At 39.7% G+C, this 17,632-nt stretch overlaps 1 protein-coding gene across 14 annotated transcripts in view; it reads left to right on the top strand.

Moving 5' to 3' along the window:
* Positions 1–17,632, top strand: part of PATJ (PATJ crumbs cell polarity complex component) — a 305,718-nt gene that overhangs the window by 11,696 nt on the left and 276,390 nt on the right. For all 14 annotated transcript variants that reach the window (XR_009451968.1, XR_009451967.1, XM_059689351.1 and 11 more), the window contains exons 2-5: positions 10,110–10,165; positions 10,266–10,432; positions 12,890–13,084; positions 14,326–14,465. Coding sequence is in view for 12 of the 14 variants with exons in the window: in XM_059689351.1 (XP_059545334.1) it covers positions 10,144–10,165; positions 10,266–10,432; positions 12,890–13,084; positions 14,326–14,465 (524 nt within the window). In the remaining 2 variants the exon portion in view is untranslated. The remainder of the gene's footprint in view (positions 1–10,109; positions 10,166–10,265; positions 10,433–12,889; positions 13,085–14,325; positions 14,466–17,632) is intronic.

Here is a 17,632-nt window from a genome sequence, read left to right as displayed (position 1 = left end):
ACAGTAAAACCTCGCTTTTTAGTTTTTACCTTACTTTTACAATGTTTCTATTTTATGTATGTTTTAAAACACATATGACATGTAAATATAGTATATATTTATAATTACAAAAAAATGTGAGTGGGGAACATATTTTTACTGATGGGAATGTGTGTTTAAAAAAGTTTGAAGACCACTAATCTATCCTATTACCAGAATTACCTTTTTAAATAGAAATGTGGACTCAATACTTCCCTCCTTTAAAAGCCTTTAATTACTTCCTGTTTCTTACAGGATAAAGACCAGTCTACTTAGCATGATTTACAAGACCCCTCTCAAAGTAGTCTTGTTTAAACCAGTGCTTCTCAAACTATCAGTGGTGAAAGATCAGGGTTTTCCCCACCCAGTCTTTCAAGGACTGACATTTTTATAAAGTAAATTATTAGAAAAGTGAACTATTAGAAAAATGAAATGAAAAAGAAAGTACAAGGAAAGTCAAGGTTTTTTTTCTTACTGAATTTAATAGATATAAATTACTCTGCCACATTGCATCGTTTCCCAATTTTGGTACTTATTTGTTCGTAGTCAGGCATCAATTTGCAGCCCACACTTGCAGTAACTCTGGTCTCAACTACCTTTTTTTTTTTTTTTTTTGCCCTTTCTGCTACTTTTAGAGACTGTATACTAGGCCATTTAGGGCTCATTACTATTCTCACAGAAAGCCATGCACTTTTATACCTGTATGCAGTAGTTTTCAAATTGTTGTCTCTAGGCTGGCAGCATCAGCAGCACATGGAAACTTGGTTAGAAATCCAAATTCTCAGGCCTCCCCTCAGACCCACAAAGTCAGACACCCTGGGTGTGGGCCCCAGCAGCGGGGGCTTTAACAAGCCCTCCTGGTGAGTCTGCTGCATGCTAAAATTTGAGAACCACTTACATGGAGAAGTCCTGTGTGTCATTCAAACTGGGGCACTTTGAGAGTGAAATGGAGCACTGTTAATGATGCCAGGTAATCTGAGACTATCTTAGGCAAAAGAGGAGAAATGGTTACTCTTCTTTTATACCCCAATCTTTTTCTCTTAGGAGAGGTTTCTAATGTATTCTCATTTCAGCATTCCCAAACTTCCCTGTGAGGAGTCCTTATTGGCCACCTCCCCCCCCCCCCGCCCCCCCTCCCCCGCCCCCTGGGTGCTGGGGGTGGAGTCCTTATGATATCTAGAGAAAAAGAATTTTCTGAGACTCACACGGAAGAATGAGTGATTTTTATTTGTGTGGAATTCCATCCGTGGATTTTCAAAGTTCCATTTCCCTTTGTCCAGTCATAGAAGAAGTGTAGCTGGGGTTTCAGTAGAGCTAGAAGCAAAGCCAGTGTCCAAAGTTTCCTTTCCATGTTGGAGACAGGCTCAGTACAGCCTCAGGCTAGTTTCAGTCCATTAGTCCATTGTGTGTGAGCGAATGCAAGGGAGCCCCACAAGCCCAGAGTCATACAAGTCCCACAGCGGCAAGAGGAGCTAAGAGCATGAACTCCTTTGTTCAGTGCATTAAATATCCCAAATTTCCTGCTCTTGCAGTGGCCACGCCCATTCTGGCCAATGACCTTTGTTCTCAGGTGTGACTGACAGCAAGCACATTCCCTATGTTACCCCAACTTTACTAGTTTGTGTCTATCTTCCCTTTGTTGAACCCCTGAGGAATGTAAGGTTGTAGCTTACCTGGCGAAGCTGCCTAAATGACATGCCTATAATATCTGGTCTTCCCTTTGCTCCTTTCCTATTATTAATAATTAGCTAATTACAGTGTTATCACCTAGGTAGAGTTAGTCACTCTCCCTTTATGATTTCTCTTAGCACATGATACATACACCCTCTGCTATTGGTATGCATGTGCCTTACAATATAATTATCCTATTGGGTTGTTGTTACCTTGCTATGAATCTGTCTTGCTCTCTCATTATGCCATCTTAGCCATTATATTTTTGTCCCCTTTAAGTTATAAAATTAACACATGCTATTTAAATAAAGTTCAAATAGCACTAAAATCTGTAAAGTAAAAGTCTAACTTTTTATGTCCCTATTTCTACTTCTACTTTCTAGAAGTAATCACTGTTTTTAACTTGACTATGTTTGTCAGTTTAAAAACCAACACACACACACAGACACACAAATATGTGTATTTTTTTATGAAAAGGAGACAGTAATGCATATATCTTAAAACTTGCTGTTTTCCCTGTTCAGTTGTGCATATTAAATAATGTCCCTTTGTTTACACAAAGGGTTGAATTGTCAAAGTATACTCATGTGAATGAGCGATCTTAGCCAGCACCAAAACTTACTCATGAATCAGAGGTTATGGGCCGGAGGCTGGCCCAGGAGCCAGGCACAGACATTCCTTCCTTCCTAGAGAAGACCTAGCTAGCCAGTAGGCACAGCTTCCAAAGAATGTCACTTTCAGCCCTAACCGGTTTGGCTCAGTGGATAGAGCATCAGCCTGCGGACTGAAGGATCCCGGATTCGATTCCAGTCAAGGGCATGTACCTTGGTTGCAGGCACATCCCCAGTAGGGAGTGTGCAGAAGGCAGGTGGTCGATGTTTCTCTCTCATCGATGTTTATAACTCTCTATCTCTCTTCCTTCCTCTCTGTAAAAAATCAATAAAATATATTAAAAAAAAAAAAGAATGTCACTTTCTTACACATTAGGCCATATCATCAACGTAAATACCTAAGGAACATTTAAACCTGTAGAGAATTTTTATGAGTTTACTTGAGCCAAACTGACAATAATTGCCAAGAAGCAAAATCTCAATGAATTAAGAAAATACTCCAGAGAATGGCAGTTTTGCACCGTATTTTATACATTACAATCAAAGGAGGAGGCCTAAGGGATTACTAAAATCCATTGGTGATAGATTAGGGAGGTGGGAGAAAGCAAAGGAGGGAAAATCTCTGGATTTGGATAAAAGTGAAAGGAATAGACACATACTTCTTATACTAGTATACTGGTGGGTACAGGATAGTTAACAATAACAATAACAGTGAGGGGTTTTGTGGTCTCTGGTCTTGTGCAGTGAGGGGTCCTGGAAATTTCTCTGACATTCTAAAGGTATGTTATCATAAATGCAAAAAGATAATAGACAGGGTCAGTTCAGGTAAAGATTGAACTTTGTCAGGGAAGATATGGGCCTAGGATGAGACTACCTTCCATGACTCCCTTTTAGTTAGAAAGTTTCCCTTTCAGACCATACTATGTAGTTACTTTAGATCTCTGCGTTTATAAGGCCCGCCATTTGTTCAGTATGTAGCCCCTTTTTTCATCCACAATACCTAGTTACATATAGATCAACATGAAGCCATTTATAAATGTATTTCAGGCAGACTTTTCCTGTAATTTTTAATTTGTTTAACAAGAGTAAAATTCAACCTAAGAACATTTTTTTTTTTTTTTAAGGGGGGAAGGGAGTGGGGTTGTTACCAGACAAGTTCTGAACAATATTGAAACCTTTTCTGTTTGGGGAATCCTATGTTTTATATTCCATTAGTTATACAAATAGAAAATGTCTGTATGCTTATCTCTCATCTTACAGCCAGGCATGCCTTAAGAGTCCATACAGTCTCAGATTATTTACAAAACGCAATTAAGGCAGATCAGGTATTTCCTGACATTTTGAAACAAGGGACTCTTATCTGTTTGCTTGGAGGTCTGGTATCAAGCTGGGAATCCCTAGCTGAAGGAGTGAGCCACAGGCTGTCTGTTAACTGTTTCATCCCCATTCCAGTTTCAATACATTCAGACCTACTTTATTATTTTAATGACTGATTTCTTTTTAAACATATATATTTTTATTGCTTTCAGAGATGAAAGGAGACAGAGAGAAATAGAAATATCAATGATGAGAGAGAATCATTGGTTGGCTGCCTCCTGCACGCCCCCACACTGGGGACCATGCCTGCAACCCAGGCACGTGCCCTGACTGGGAATGGAACTGTGACCTTCTAGTTCATAGGTTGACACTCAACCACTGAGCCATGCTGGCTGACCATGACTGATTGCTATTGATAGTTCCATTTTTCCAGGAGTTTTGTATTAAAAACACAGCAGCAAATATCCTTGTGTGCCCTTTTACAAATATTTCTTTAGGAGAGACGTTCAGAAGTAGATATTCTGGGTAAAAAATGTAAATTTAATATATTGGAGCCCTGGCCCGGTAGCTCTGTTGGTTAGAGCACCATCCCCATACACCAAGGTTGTAAGTTATATCCCCGGTCAGGGCACTTACAAGAAGCAACCAATGAATGCATAAATGGATAGAACAACAAATCTATGTTTCTCTATCTTTCTCTGTCTTCCTCCTTCCCTCCCTCCCCTCTTTTCTCCTTTCCTTTCTCTCGCAAATCAATCAATAAATAAAAATTTAAAAATAAATTTTAATATATTGGTAGATATTGCTATGTTGCTTTTTAAAAAATTGCATAGATTGATATTCTCACTTTTTTCCCCCATGATATTGAGAGTACAGGCTATTATTAGTTTTTAAAAATGCCAAAATGACAGACCTAGCTGACTTGGCTCAGTGGATAGAGCATTGGCCTGCAAACTGAAGGGTCCCGGGTTTGATTCCAGTCAGGGGCATATGCCCGGGCTGCAGGTTTGATCCCTAGTAGGGGGTGTGCAGGAGGCACCAATCAATGACTCTGATCATTGATGTTTCTATCTCTCCCTCTCCCTTCCTCTCTGAAATCAATAAAAAATATATTAATTCGTGCACTGGGGGGGGGGGGGGTGGGGGAGGGTGTCCCCCAGCCTGGCCTGTGCCCACTCACAGTGTGGGAGCCCCGCGATTGATCACTCCAAAGAGGTAGACCCCGCCCACCCCTCTGGGGCTCCTCGATCGATTGCCCCAAAGAGGTAGGCTGGAGCCAGGAGTCCCCCCTCTGTGGCACACTCGTGCGCGTGCAGGGCCTTGGGAACCCCAGTGGAAGCTGTGCAGTGTCTGCCAGGCCCTGCCTCCGCTGTGTGCGCAGCCATCTTGTGATTGCCTGAGGGCATCATGGCATGATGGCAGGAGGACCCCCTAGGCTTTTATGAGTAAGGCTAATGGCCCGGTGCATGAAATTCATGCACATCAAAAGGGAATTAATTAGAGGAAATATTTTTTTTTATTATTTTTTTAATTTTTATTTATTTATTTATTTATTTATTTTTTTTATTGCTTAAAGTATTACAAAGGGTATTACATATGTATCCATTTTATCCCCCCGCCCTAGACAGTCCCCTAGCCTCCCCTATCCCCCAGTGTCTTATGTCCATTGGTTATGCTTATATGCATGCATACAAGTCCTTTAGTTGATCTCTTACCCCCCTACCTCCTGCCCCCCAACCCTCCCCGGCCTTCCCGCTGCAGTTTGACAATCTGTTTGAGGCAGCTCTGCCTCTGTATCTATTATTGTTCAAAAGTTTATAATGGTCTCTATTGTCCATGAATGAGTGAGATCATGTGGTATTTTTCCTTTATTGACTGGCTTATTTCACTTAGCATAATGCTCTCCAGTTCCATCCATGACGTTGCAAATGGTAAGAGTTCCTTCCTTTTTTGAGCAGCATAGTATTCCATCGTGTAGATGTACCACAGTTTTCTAATCCATTCATCTACTGATGGGCACTTAGGCTGTTTCCAGATCTTAGCTATGGTGAATTGTGCTGCTATGAACATAGGGGTGCATATATCCTTTCTGATTGGTGTTTCTGGTTTCTTGGGATATATTCCTAGAAGTGGGGTTACTGGGTCAAATGGGAATTCCATTTTAATATTGCTATTTGCCCTTTATAAGAGAAGTGTCAGATATTAAAGAAAATTAGTAAAACGTATATGAAAATCTCCTTCCTGTCAGAGTCTGGGGTACACCGCAGGACCTAGAGCAGCTGTGGGCAAACTACGGCCCACAGGCCGGATCCGGCCCGTTTGAAATGAATAAAACTAAAAAAAAAAAAAAGACTGTACCCTTTTATGTAATGATGTTTACTTTGAATTTATATTAGTTCACACAAACACTCCATCCATACTTTTGTTCCGGCCCTCCAGTCCAGTTTAAGAACCCATTGTGACCCTGGAGTCAAAAATTTTCCCACCCCTGGCCTAGAGTCAAGTCCCTGCCCACCCGCACACATCTCGAAATCGTGCGAGACCTAGACCCGGCCGGCCCCACCCCTGTTGAGCCCCACTGAGTGGGGGGCACAGCCTCAGGTTCCCTGTCAAGCCCGGCTGGTTGGAGGGTATTGCCTCAGGTCCCCGTCAAGCCCCACTGGGTGCGGGGGCGCAGCCTCAGGTCCCCTGTCAAGCCCCGCAGGGTGGGTGGCGCGGCCTCAGGTCCCTAGCGCAGCCTCAGTCTCCCCTGGGTGGGGGGTGTGGCCTCAGGTCCCCCGGCATGACAGCGTGATGACCATTTGCATATTAGCTCTATATTATCTACACTAATAAAAGAGAAAAATGGTAATTGGCGTACGACGATACCCTTTTCATTGGCTAATCAGGGCTATATGCAAATTAACTGCCAACTAAGATTGGCAGTTAACTGCCAACAAGATGGCGGTTAATTTGCATATGTAGGCACAATGCAGGGAGGCGAAAGGGAAAGCAGGAAGAAGCCCCCTGCCACTGACAGTGATCGGAAACCCAGGGGGGAGCTAAGAGCTGGGGGGCAGGGCAAAGGCGGCCCCAGGGCCCCAGCCATGATCGGAGAATCAGGTGCCTTTTCCGCCCTGGCCAGTGACAGCAGGAAGTAGGGGTGGAGCCAGCGATGGGAGCTGGGCACGGTCGAAGCTGGCAGTCCCAGGAGTTAGGGGCCGCTTGCCTGGGCCTAAAGCGAAGCCCACAATCGCGGGGCCGCTGCAGCTGCAGGTCCCCGCTGCCCGGGCCGAACACCTCAGCCAGAGGCATCCTGCAGGGGCAGGGGCAGAGCCCGCGCGATCACGGCGCCCCCCGCTGCCACTGCAGGTCCCCGCTGCCCGGGCCGGACGCCTAGGCCAGAGGCATCAGGCCTGGGCAAGGGGCCGATCCTGCGATTGGAGGTTGATGGGGGTCAACGCCTGAGGGCTCCCAGTATGTGAGAGGGGGCAGGCTGGGCTGAGGGACACTCCGCCCCCGCCCCACACCCAGTGCACGAATTTCGTGCACCGGGCCCCTAGTATAGGATAAAAAGAAAAGCCAAAATGACAGTAAAAAATAGCGTCTCATAGTTTTGGCTTGCATTCTTTGATTTAAAGAGGTTGGTGTATAAATGATCACAAAGCTGCTCTTGTCAATCCCCTCGGGCTGGACGGTCTATAGAGAAGGACAGTGCCCTTCTGTTATCCAGTTACCTGTCACTGGGTAGTTGTAAGGGCTGCACAGTTGAGATACTGAGCACAACAGAAGTGTTTCTGTGATGCTCTATTCAGCAGTTCTTTTGGTAGTTCTCATTGAATCCAGTGAACTTTTGGATGGAATGCATAGGCCAGGCCTTTTATCAATGCCAATAAATACAGATTTATTTATTTATTATTGATTTGAGAGAGAAAGGGAGAGGGAGAGAGAGAAAGATGGATGTGAGAGTGAAATATGGATTGGCTGCCTCCTGCATGCCCCCTACTGGTTATCATGCCTGAAACCCCAGCATGTGCCCTGACCAGGAATCTAACCAGCAACCTTTCAGTGCCTGGTAGTATGCCCAACCAACTGAGCCACACTGGTGTCCCTTACTGATTTTAACTATGTTTTCTTACTTAGCGACCTTGAATTAGAAGATAAAGATCTCATTCAGCAGAGTGTACTGATTTAAGAAAATTTTGACTGTATAATACTCATATTTCTTTGGTGACTCATTACAACAGTGTCCATGAGTGAAAATGACCCCGGTGAAAGTGCCACTTTGGTCATAGTGTTGCCGGTGGAAATAGGGCCCTTTCACAGAATCATAATGAAAGCATTTCAGGGACCCATGTATGGGAGGATGAGGTGTAGGGGTAAGGTTTATTGTGGGAGCAAAATAAAAGGGCTGTTCCTGTTCAGCTTTGTTCTGCTGTAAAAGAAGTCCAGCCTTGTCTTCATCAGGCACAGAACAAAGGCCAACGTCTAGAAATTCTGTGCCATTGGTTCAGTCCAGTTCAGGACCTGTCCTTGTCTGGCTGGCTTAGTCTAGCTTCCAGCTGCATCCCCGTTGCTGTACCCAGGCTTGTGCTTGGAGTTTGGGTAGCTCCTGGCTGTGTGACTGCTAGGGCCCATGGCTGATAGAGAGAGAGAACACTGTGAGAGCTGGGGTGGGCACGTGGGGCAAGCCAGAGAGAGAAAGAGACACAGAGAAGGAGGGAGCAAGCAAGCCTTTGTTGGACTGATCATATTTTCTCTGGCTTAGAAAGGACCAAGTACCTTTCAAACTAACCAACCAACTTCCCAATCTTTTGCGGGCTTCTGATGGGTCTTCTCTCTAACCAATCCATTTCCTAGATCTTCCCAGGGGTTCTTTGTCCATTATCCAATCTGATCCCTTCCCCGGGCTAGATAGACAGGAGTTTATGGTCGTCTTCTTGGCTCCTACTGTGCACACCTCGTAGTAGAAGCACCTCCCCCTTTATTGCTTATTTCTTCCTCCCATAGTCTGGGCAAAGGGACAGGTTGTATCCTGGGGTGATTGGAAATTTGGTTCTGCCTTCCTACACAGGGGAGGGATGGGTGTTAACCCCCTTAGTGGGGAAATTCTGTAATCCCCCGTGGTGCCTATGAATGCTGCAGTTTCCTAGCGAAGCAGCCCCACTTCTGATTCCGCTCCCCAAGTCCATCAGGCTCAGCAATGTCTGATTCCCTTCCTCCCTCCCTTTATGAATATCTAGCTACTTACGCTAACAAAAGTAAAGGGTTTGCTAGCTTTTTGAATTTCAATTATATTACATTTTAGGCTAGCTTGAGCTAATCATTAGATTTAATAAACAGTATTAAGATGACTAGTAAGAGTCTGGGATCATTTGTGCATGTTCGAGATTTTTTCCCCCAAAATCTCTAAAATCTTCTTGATCCCTTAATTTTGATGTTCTTTTCCAGCCCAGCATCCTTTTTCAGAAATCAACTTTCTTCAAGTATAATTTACATAAAATAAAACATACCAATTTAAAATATATACTTTAGTGTATTTTTCACAAACATATACATCCATTCAAAACAGAACGTTTTCATCACCCCTAAAAGCTTCCTCAAATTTCCTCCCAGTCAACTCCTTTCCACCTGCCCAGGTAAACTAATCTATAACTATAGGTTGAACTTCATATGAATGAAATTATACCATTTATATACTTTTTGTCTTGTTTCTTTCCCTCAACATGCTGTTTTTGAGATTCACCATGTTATATGTATCAGTCATTATTTTCCTTTTTACTTCTGAGTATTCTGTCATGTTTACAGATCATAGTTTGTTTATCCACTCATCTGTTATTAGACATGTGGGGTTTTCTAGTTTGAGGCTTTTATAAGTACAAATGCTATAAACATTCATGTAAAGGTGTTTCGTGGGCACATATTTTCATTTCTCTTGAGTAAGTAGGAGTGCAAGTGCTGGGTCGTGTTTAAGTGTATATTTATCTTTATAAGAAACTGCCATTTTCCCAAAGTGTGCCATTTTTCTTTCCTGCTAGCAACATCTGGGAGTTCAAGTTGTCTCACATCTTTGTCAATACTTAGTATTATCTGTTGTCTTGCTTTCTACTTAGTCATCATAGTGATGTGTCCTGGCACCTCATTGTGGTTTTAATTTCCTAAGTGAAGTCTTTTGATCAAGAATGTTCTTGAGCCGAAACCGGTTTGGCTCAGTGGATAGAGCGTCGGCCTGTGGACTGAAAGGTCCCAGGTTCGATTCCGGTCAAGGGCATGTACCTGGGTTGCGGGCACATCCCCAGTGGGAGATGTGCAGGAGGCAGCTGATCGATGTTTCTCTCTCATCGATGTTTCTAACTTTCTATCTCTCTCCCTTCCTCTCTGTGAAAAATCAATAAAATATATTAAAAAAAAAAAAAGAATGTTCTTGAGGTTTTCTTTAAATTTTATACAGGACTGTAGACATGTGTACACTAATGGAAAATTATCTTTTGTATTTTCAACTTTTTTCTTTAGGTTTCTTTAAAGTGGATGAAGACAATAATTCAAAATGCCTGAAAATCCTGCTACAGGTATACTGGCTATAATAATTGTACCACTAAATTAATTAATGATTCTAAATCAGAATATAAGATGGAATGTAACTTGTACTCTTATCCTTCTTCAAATAAGATAAACTGCAGGTCCTGCAAGTTCTTGATCGCCTGAAAGTGAAATTGCAGGAGAAGGGTGACACATCGCAGAATGAGAAGCTATCCATGTTTTATGAGACACTGAAAAGTCCTCTCTTCAACCAGATACTCACACTTCAGCAGTCCATCAAGCAACTCAAGGGACAAGTAAGTTGCCCATCAGCGTTTTACTTGTTCATATATTCAATCCAGCAAAGAAAGATAGAAAGGCTTAAAGCTAGAGACAAACTGTCTCAAAATACTCTTACTTCAGCAGAGATTGTGTTGGGAGTTGTGACCTGTGGGTATGGTAGGCATGGATAGTTTAAAAATGTTGATAATAGATTATGTGCTTATCTTCAGAATATGGGTTTTATACATTTTTTAAATAAGTAAAGGTCAGATACTTTGAGAATTCTCAATCGTTTCTTCAAAATTATAAAGTAATTTTGAGCTTAAATATATTTTCTTCATGAGTCTTCTTCTTCTTCTTCTTTTTTTTTTTTAGCAAGAAGTGATCATGCCCTTGTAGCACGTCTATACTAATAAAAGCGTAATATGCTAATTAGACTAGATGTTCTTTCGGACAACCTTCCGGGGCTGCTAGGGAAGCCCTGGTCCCGGGTATCAGACTCTTGCACAAATTTCGTGCATTGGCCTCTAGTTATTTATAATTACCAAATAAATAATCAAATTTGGACAGTTATGGACTGTCCATAGAAAGTCCTTGGAAGCAATATACCTGGTATTTTAACATTTATGTGTTTCCTCCACTACATACAGCATAGAAGCTAAGCTTGAATAGTAGCTATCCTAAAGATTAAATTTGGGGATAATTTTAAATATAATTGGAGATAATGGAGCAGAGTTAAGTGAAAATTAATAAAATTTAAGGAAAAAATGTTCTTTGCTGCTAAACCAAAATGCTTGCCCATAAATATTTAGCAAGTGATTCTTTAAATAACTAATTAAGAATTAAACAATGCTCACATGCCTTTCTTTGAATTTCTTTCTCTAAGTCAGAATTCATACGTAATTTTAGCATTCCCCATATTGAAAGTTAGCTTTCTGTATTCCCTGGCCCTGGGATGAGCCCCATATCACAACAGTGAATGCTATTTGTAGCAATAGAAATTGGAAAAGGTCACTACAAATGTATCACTCTTAATGGACTAAAAGTGGACTTTACCTACTCCATCATAATCTTTTATATTTATATAGTTTTCTGTTTTTATCTACATACTCATATTTTATCCATTCAACTCTAAGTCCCTGTAATCCTTTCTTCCTATGAGTGCTCTCATAGAGTTTCTCCTGGTGTTGATTTTTTCTAAGAGGTCCTATTTACATTTGTTCTTTTTTTTTTTTTTTAATATAGTTTATTGATTTTTTACAGAGAGGAAGTGAGAGGGATAGAGAGTTAGAAACATTGATGAGAGAGAAGCATCGATCAGCTGCCTCCTGCACACCCCCTACTGGGGATGTGCCTGCAACCAAGGTACATGCCCTTGACCGGAATCGAACCTGGGACCCCTCAGTCCCCAGGCCTACACTCTATCCAGTGAAGCAAACCAGCTAGGGCTACATTTGTTCTTGATGTTACCTTTATTCTACCGTGTTGGCACTCATATCAGCCAATGATATTTTAAAATCAACCCATTTTCCTGTTCCCCATAATTACAGGATTCTCAATTTTTTTTTGTACCAATGTTTGAGTGGCTCTGCAACTCATTTGCTACTAATTTTGGATGAGTTACTTCCCTGTGTGCCTCAGGTTTTTATTTTTATGTGTGTGTGTGTGTGTGTGTATGTGTGTGTGTGTGTTTGGTGTTGGTTTTGTGTGTGTGTGTGTGTGCCTCACTTTTTAAGTTCACAAAATGAAAAAATAATAAGGCAGTTGTAATATGTAAGAGTTTTGGTATTGTATTTTGCTCATAGCAAGTGTTGAATAAATACTGTTATTGTTATTTTTGTTACATACTACCCACAGATCTTCTGTGCCCCCCTACTCCATGGAAATGTACAGATAAATGCAAAAGGGCTCAGTGTCTTATATGCCTGTTTATATATATTCTAGAGGCCCAGTGCACAAAATTCATGTACGAAGGGGGTGCGGGGTGGTCCCTCAGCCCAGCCTGCGCCCCCTTGCAATCTGGGACCCACACTGGGGATTGAGCCCGCAACCCGGGCATGCACCAGTGACCATACTTTTCATACAAGTGAAAGGCATCTTGCCAGGCTTCCCTCGCAGCCCTGACTTTGTCCAGAAGGTCGTTGGGAGGACTTCTGGAAGGATGTGCAGTCTAATTAGCATATTATACTTTTATTATTATAGATCTGTGTATGTGAAGTGTAATGAATTGTTGTACATGCTGTTAACTTGAAGAAAGGATGGAAAGCAGGAAACAAGAACACATTTTCAGCTGTTAAACATTTGTGTAATACTAAAAAAAATTTATAGCCTTATAAATATACAAATTCATGTAACCATTACTTAATTTCTTTCACATGTATATACTTAACATGAAAATTACACGTGATGGGTAAAATATAATACTTAATAAATAGAAATAATTTGTTTCCTATAAGTTTCTGTTAATTCTCTTTTGTTTTTCCCTCCAACAGCTGAGTCATATACCTTCAGATTGTTCAGCCAACTTTGATTTTTCTAGGAAAGGTTTATTAGTGTTCACAGATGGCGCTATTACTAATGGGAATGTCCAGCGGTCCTCTAATAACTTGACTGTATCGGGGTTATTTCCTTGGACCCCTAAGTTGGGAAATGAAGACTTTAACTCAATCATTCAACAGATGGCACAGGTAAAGTTATATCTTGTCATTGAAATATTATGCTTATTTCTCCTGTTATCAGTTAAAAAAATGATATTCTTTTTGCCTTAAAATGTGTTACGTGTTTTGTTTGCCTGTGTTTTTATATTGTTAGGAGGAATTGATATTTCTTAATCTCTGTGTTAAAAATTTATTGGCTTAAAATTATATAAGGAAATATCCATGTGTGGTGAGGAGAGATTTTTAGATAATGACTCTAATTTGACACATCTTTACACTTGTAAGGAAAGAGATTTTTATAGTTTTGATCATAGGAGGAAAATTAATATGTTTGCAGGTGACACACCTCCATTGAAACTTTTTAATTTTATATCAAACAGATTTAATGGGAGTTAGAACTAACATAATTAGGAAAATCTATGGAAACATTTTAAGGAGTAATCCAGTTTTATCCCCAATACCTATTAAAAATTAAATAACAGTTGAATTTTAGGATATGTTTTAAATTTTTCACTTTGTCTTCTAATGTGTCTTAAAAATGAAATGAGTTTAAAAGTTAAAAAGAATCTGTGTAAGGTGTGATAATTAAATAATATTCTTTATCTAATTCCTTTTTTTATTTTAGAGTTCTGTTCCCTTATTTTGACCAATAATTATTTGTGTGATGCTTTTGTGAGTCATGACATTTATGAAGTCCAAATGCGGTTATTAACAAAAAAAAATACTTGTTTGTCATGTGTAGAACACATTTGATTGGTGGCCTTTCCATACTTTTTAATTAAAATAGAATATTCATTAAAATAGGATATTCATTCATCACAATAAAATTAAAAACAAATAGTGTATCTGGTTCTGACTTGGGCTAACCATCAGCATATTTTTGATACATCTGATTTGCTTTCCTTGTTTAAAAATTTATTTTGCATCAAAAGAATTTAGATAAATTCTGTATGAAAAAACAGTTTAGAATTCTCTAAAGGACATGGGTATTTTTATCCAGCTGAGAATTTATCTCATAATGTGAATGAAATGTGAAATCACCTCTTCTATTCCCTGAGGTTGCAGAATGCTGCACATTCCCTCTTTATGTTCTACTGAAAATAATCAAGTGAGAGGATTTCCAGAAATAACTTATTACTGAAATTCTGAGTTTATTTGGTTTTATAGATATGACCTAGGAGAAGCTGTTTTTGTGCTATTCACAGAATGGCAATTTCAGTTCTTTGTTAAATGTACTTCACTGACTTTTTCAAAAAATTCTTCTTGTTTAGGGCCGGCAAATTGAATATATTGATATAGAACGTCCTTCAACTGGAGGCCTTGGATTCAGCGTGGTGGCCCTTAGAAGTCAAAATTTGGGAGAAGTTGATATCTTCGTGAAGGAAATACAGCCAGGAAGCATAGCGGACAGGTGAGAAAGATGTTCATTTTGTGCTTTGCTAATTTTTTTTCCCTGATAATTCTGAGAACACTGTTATAAAGAGAATAAGAAACTAGTAATAAAAATAGTAACAATGGCAGCTAATACTTAACTTTCCTTCTTCCTATGCATTTGTCAGGCCTTTTGCAGATATTCTCACATATACTTGTGGCAGCCTTCTAGCTACTGGTATGTTGCTCCATTTTATAGATGGGAAAGCTGAGTTTCAGAGAGACTCAGTGATTTACCAATGGTCACAAGCTATTAATGCTATATGTGATTCTAAGATCCTCTGACTGCAAAGCTAGTATTCTTTCTATCTCACCACACTCACAATTGAACATGATAGTTTTAGCTAAGGTCTTATCAATAAGATGGGATTATTAAAATTCACATTCTGTATGCTGTGTTGTTTATTAAACTTAAGATTATAGCAACATTTTGTTGGTTATATTCTATTTCACTTTCTTCGATTAAAAGCCTCCTCAAGGCTATGTGATGCCCCTCTATTGCACTTATGCCTTTGTTTTATTTTTTAAGGGGTATGTGCAAGCCTTATATTTCGTCTTTATTTGATTTCAGGTTTTTAGTTTATTATTCATTTAAAAAGCACACTATTCATTATGTTACTACCACCTGTTAGAATTATAGCAACAGTAGTACCATTATTATAAAAAGATTTTTAGTTAATAATAATTCTCCATTCATGAGAAATCAATTCTAGTCTCTCAGAAAAAGTGTATTTCCATGACTTTGTATCTTTGTTCTTCCATCTAAGGCAGCATTTCCTCAAGTGTATTCTGAGGAAGCATAGCAGTGGTCAGATATCTTTGAGAAACTATTCTGTTCTTGGATATTGGATGTATATAGCTAGAGTAATCATATAATTTGTTGTCCAAGTTGGGACAGTTTTGGTAGTGAGAGGGTGTGCTATTAATAATGACACTGACACAGCAGGTGTATATTAGGACTATGGGCCACTTAACATTAACTTACTTAAGGCTGTGAAATTCCTTAACAGAAAACTTATTTAACTTTGGCCCAACTTAAAAACATTATTTTAACTTAAAAAATTATTATTGGACAAATTGATGGTTGCCAGATGGGAGGTGGGTTGGGGGCTGGGTGAAAAAGATGAAAGGATTAATGAATACAAATTGGCAGCTGCAAAATAGTCATGAGGATACCACATAGGGATTATAGTCACTAATATTAAAATTACTATGTATGATGGCAGGTGGGTACTAGACTTATCAGGGGGATTACTTCATAAGTTACATAAAATGTCTGACCACTATGCTGCACACCTGAAAGTAATAGAATATTGAATATCAGCTATAATTGAAAAATAATTTAAATTTAAAAATACTATTGGGATATAATTCACATAACATAAATGTTACCATTTCGTTTTATTTTATTTTAATTTTTTTAGTCCTCATCTGAGGATATGCTTATGAGAGAGAGAGAGAGAGAGAGAGAGAGAGAGAGAGAGAGAGAGAAACATTAGTGTGAGAGAGAACATCAATTGGTTGCCTTCTGCACATGCCCTGACCGAGGATGAACCCACAACCTTACAGTATACAGGACAATGCTCCAATCAATTGAGCTTCACCAGCCAGGGCAAATGTTGCCATTTTAAAATATATTTTATTGATTTTTTACAGAGAGGAAGGGAGAAAGATAGAGAGTTAGAAACATCGATGAGAGAGAAACATCGATCAGCTGCCTCCTGCACATCCCCCACTGGGGAAGTGCCTGCAACCCAGATACATGCCCTTGACCGGAATCGAACCTGGGACCTTTCAGTCCGCAGGCCGACGCTCTATCTGCTGAGCCAAACCAGCTTTGGCCAAATGTTGCCATTTTAAAGTGTACAGTTTAGTAGTTTTTAGTGTGTTTTTAATAGTCAATCCTTTCTGTAGTTAATCCTTATGTCTCAGTTACTCTGTACTAATTAGATCTGTAATTACAAATGAGGTTAGCACGTCCAAAAAGAGGAGTTTGATACTTGAGCGAATAAAGAACCCTGACCAAGGAGTCAGGTGGCTTCCCAGAGGCATTGGTCCTTAAAGGGACATTTGAAGGGAGAACAGTGAGGTCTTCAGAGAGCAGAAGAGGAATGAAGAGACTCTCTTGACAAGTAGCCCTATCGAGTGATGAAACATATCATAACATAAATGTTACCATTTTGTTTGGACCATATAATTGGATCATGAAACATATCCCTTGTCTTTAGAATGTGGCTGAACTAGTGTGGGAGCTCAGTGCAAGACGGTGAGAGAAGGGACAGGAAAACAGGCCTGCCATGCAGGCCCTTCCACATCATATTAAATGGTCTTGGTAATCAGTTTTTCCTTTGTTCTCAGGACACTCCACACAGAGCTGTGTTATGACTCTTAAAGTCATGGAAATCTATTATTTCTTGTTTAGGGTTTATTTTTTTATTTATTTTTTGCGTCTATTGATATGACCATGTGATTTTTGTCTTTCAGTTTGTTTATGTGATGTATCATGTTTACTGATTTGCAGATTTCTGAATGTTGTGAGGGATAGGCAAGAATTAGGCTCCCCTTGAATGGAAAGTGTAAATATATGTAGTATGGGGAGTTAAATTATAAATAATAGTAGCTGGGGATGTAAAGTACAGCAGGGGGAATATAGTCAATAATATTGTAATAACTATGTATGGTGCCAGGTGGGTACTAGACTTATCAGGGGGATCTCTTTATAAGTTATGTAAATATATGTCTAATCATTATGCTGTACACCTGTACCTAATATAATATTGAGTGTCAACTGTAATTGAAAAATTTTAAAAAAAACTTTGAAAGAAATAAAAAGTAGCTGTAAAACTAATTAATTCAACTTTTGAATGCATCAGAATCATATTTTCCAGAAACTAGAAAATCTGAATGTGAATAAATTAAGGACCAATTTATGCCAAATTAGTTACATCCAGGTTGAAAAAATTCAAGAGCAACTCATTCACTTGGGATTAATTAAGAAATTTCTCCATTGGAGTTGGGGAAATGGAAGTGATCACATTTAAAAAGAAGTGTTTCTTTAGGACTAGGGAAAAATTCACAAGTGACATTGCTCCTTAACAAAATTTTGCTGAATCTGGTGTGACCTGAGAAAAATAAGGGCAATGTACT

Source organism: Myotis daubentonii, chromosome 3, assembly GCF_963259705.1.
Source record: "Myotis daubentonii chromosome 3, mMyoDau2.1, whole genome shotgun sequence".
NCBI lineage: Eukaryota > Metazoa > Chordata > Mammalia > Chiroptera > Vespertilionidae > Myotis > Myotis daubentonii.
This window is presented reverse-complemented; position numbering and strand designations above follow the sequence as displayed.